General features: G+C 42.3%; 1 protein-coding gene across 1 annotated transcript in view; it reads right to left on the reverse strand.

Annotated features, from left to right (window-relative positions):
* Positions 1–1,135, reverse strand: part of Pp2d1 (protein phosphatase 2C-like domain containing 1) — a 19,993-nt gene extending 18,858 nt beyond the window's left edge. The window contains exon 1 of the mRNA XM_013022108.1: positions 1,060–1,135. Coding sequence (XP_012877562.1) covers positions 1,060–1,135 — 76 coding nt within the window. The remainder of the gene's footprint in view (positions 1–1,059) is intronic.
* Positions 1,136–3,144: the final 2,009 nt, after the last annotated feature.

A 3,144-nucleotide genomic window follows, 5' to 3' on the forward strand; every position in this document is an offset into this window, starting at 1 on the left:
AAGAAGAAGAAGAAGAAGAAAGAAGAAGAAGAAGAAAGAAGAAGAAGAAGAAGAAGAAGAAGAAGAGGGCCATACATACAATCTGAACAGATACTCCATGAAAAACTTACAGATTGCAAATGTGCATATGAAAAGATGCTAACAGCATATGCCGTTGGAAAAATGCAAACTAAAACAATAAGATACCACAGTGTATCTATTAAAATCCTCAGTCCAAAACTGACACCACCAAATGCTGTTGAGAATATGAAGCAACAGGAACTCCCACTCATTGCTGGTAACACTGAAAATGGTAGGAGCCACTTGGAATATAGTTTAACTAAACATACTCTAAGCATATGATCCAGTGTGCACAGCTCTTGATGTTCACCCAAACAAGTTAGAAGCTTGTGTTCACACAAAAACTTGCAAATAAATGTGTCCGTCAATTTTGTTCGTTCCAACCCCAACTCAGAAGCACCCAAGATGTCCTTTACAAGGATAAAAATTTAAAGCACATGCACTTTTGTCAATAATGATGTGTCCATATTGACTTGTCCATTGGAACAAATACCTCAAGAGGTATTTGCAAGAGGTTAACAGAGTGGGAGGATGTGGGGGAGGGGAGAGTCAGGGCATATTTGGGAAATCACTGGACTTTCAGTTTTTCAATTAACCTAAAACTCTCTTGCACCTCCCCCCCCCATTCAGATAAAATGCATTAACGAAAATCAATATACATATGTGTGTAAGTAGAAAAGATTCTAGGAACATATCTTTTTGGAAGTACTCCCAGTCAATTTCCCCCTAATTCTTATCTAATAACAGATATAGTGGGTGTGGTAAGGAACTAGAAAAATAGACTATCATCTTGGGAAGGGTATAAGAGTACAAGAGAAGTCCCTTTTTAAAAGAGGGTTACATCAAGTCATTATTTTATGTGGTTGAGCTCCTACAGGAAGGAGTAGGCACCATATGTAAATGCCACTGGCAGGTCTTTGCTGAGAAGCCCTGGGAGTGTGGGAGGTAGAGGATAGGCACACAGATGCCCTCCCAGATGATAACATAATCAGGGCTTACCATGTAGCCAGCTTTCTGTAGGCATTCTGCCCACACTGTCTCGCACTCCCTCAACCACCCCACACTGATAACCCATTGTATAGATGATGATGCATCAGCTCCGCAAGGTGAGCGAGTTCACATGGCTGGAGGAAGCCATGGTGTTGGAAATGAAGCCCAGCTATATTGACAAAGAAAAACAGATGACTTGTCTAGTTTTCTAAGGACCAAAGGGAAAACAAAACAGAAACAACCACCCCCACAAAATAACCCTCAGCTGGGATTTAAGGATCCAAGTTCAAAGCCAGCCTAGGCTGAAAAGTCCATGAAGCTCTCATTTCCAATGAACACCAAAAATTTGGAAGTGGAATTGTGGTTCAAGTAGTAGAACACTAGCCTTGAGCCAAAAAGCTCAGGGACAGCACTCAGGCCCTGAGTTCAAGCCCTAGGACTGACACACACACTCTCTTTCTCTTCAGTTTAGAAGAGGATAATCACTTATCCCTTTCACTTAGAAGTCAGTTTCGCTTTAATTTGAAACCTAAAATCTTCCAATATAATCACCAATGATTTTGTTTTTGTTTTTCCTTGCCTTTTTTTTTCTAGCTGGAATCAATTCTTTGGCTTGCCATACACCTGACTGTGGGACAATCAAATGGCTCAATGGAAAGGTGGCCAGAGTCAGTCAGTTTTGAAAACCAAAATGTTCTGGAAGCTGTTCTTATGTGGCTTAAAATTGCAGTCCAATTAGTTTCTTAGGTGGTCTACAACTCTGACCTTAAAAGTCAGCCTGTAAAGAAGGGAGTTAGAATTAGTGCTCTTTTAGAAGCCATCTCTGCAGGTATCTTGAAGATGATGCTACAGAATGTTACTGTTGTAGGCCTTTTGGCCCTGTGGCAGAGAAACAGAGTGGGTGGTTTGCTGACAGTGCTTATAAATACCCCAGTATTTATTTAAAGGCAGAAATGCACAGAGGGAACACACAGTGCATTAGCGGAAATAACACCGCTTAGCTCCATTCATTCCCTGGGCGCAGGACCAAGCTTGTAGGCTTGGAGTGTGTACTCTGAGGAGCTGCTCTGAGCCAGCTGCAGCCTGGTGCCGGCAGAAGTCACCTGCCCGCCTGGTAAAGGGGGAAGGAAGGAAGGAACAGGGAACAATGAAGCTCTTGTAAAAAGCCAAGTTTTCTGTTTGTTATTTTTTGTGCCAAAAAAAAAAAGTTTATTTTCTGGTCGTGTCATTCCTCTGCTTACAACTTTTCAGTAGCTCTCTGCTACTTCTGATCTTTTGAGTCAAAGATCAACATCTGGGCTTTGTGGGGCCCAGCATGAGCCTTCAGTCTCATGTTTTATTCTCTCCCATCCTTTAAAATACTCCCAAACATGTGCACATGCTGCACACTGCAGGCCTGGTGCATGTGATTCCTTCCAGTTCCAAAGTTTTTCTCCCCCGCCTGGTACCCAGGTAATTGTAGCTCATTCTTCATTTCTCATTTCCATAAAACTGAACTTTAGCATCATCTTTCCTGATCTTCCTGATGGAAATCCTTCATCTTTAATTGGTGCCTCCACCCTATAGCTGCATGGACTTGGCCTTTGTTTGAATTTCTTAAGATACCTTGTGTGGCGCTTAAAGCAATGTTCACCTCTCCAGCCTGTGCTGTTGGCCACTCTAACCCAGGTCAGCAAAGAGACTTATGAGATATATACCTAGCATGGAGTAAATGGTCCATAGCATCGGCTGAGTGAATGGATGACAAATGAAATAAGTGTTTGGACAGCGAATCAGTTTATAATGAAGGGAGAAGGAAAGACTTTCATACAGCTCCCATTTTTAGCAAGGCCTTCATCTAGAGATCCAAGCCCAGAAGCTGGCTGCCGATGAAGAGAGGAGACCAGAGACTAGGACAGTGGTTCCTCTATCCCACAATTTATTTTTCATGATTTCACCGACAGTCAACTGAAGTTTGAAAGCATTACATGGATTTTTTTTTTTAAGAAATAAAAACCCAGGGGCTGGGAAGGTGGCTCAGTGGTAGAGCACTTGCCTTGCATGCTCGAGGCCCTGGGTTCGATTCCTCAGCACCACATAAGCAAAAAGAAAAAA

This window comes from Dipodomys ordii, unplaced genomic scaffold, assembly GCF_000151885.1.
Source record: "Dipodomys ordii isolate 6190 unplaced genomic scaffold, Dord_2.0 Scaffold60, whole genome shotgun sequence".
Classification (NCBI taxonomy): domain Eukaryota; kingdom Metazoa; phylum Chordata; class Mammalia; order Rodentia; family Heteromyidae; genus Dipodomys; species Dipodomys ordii.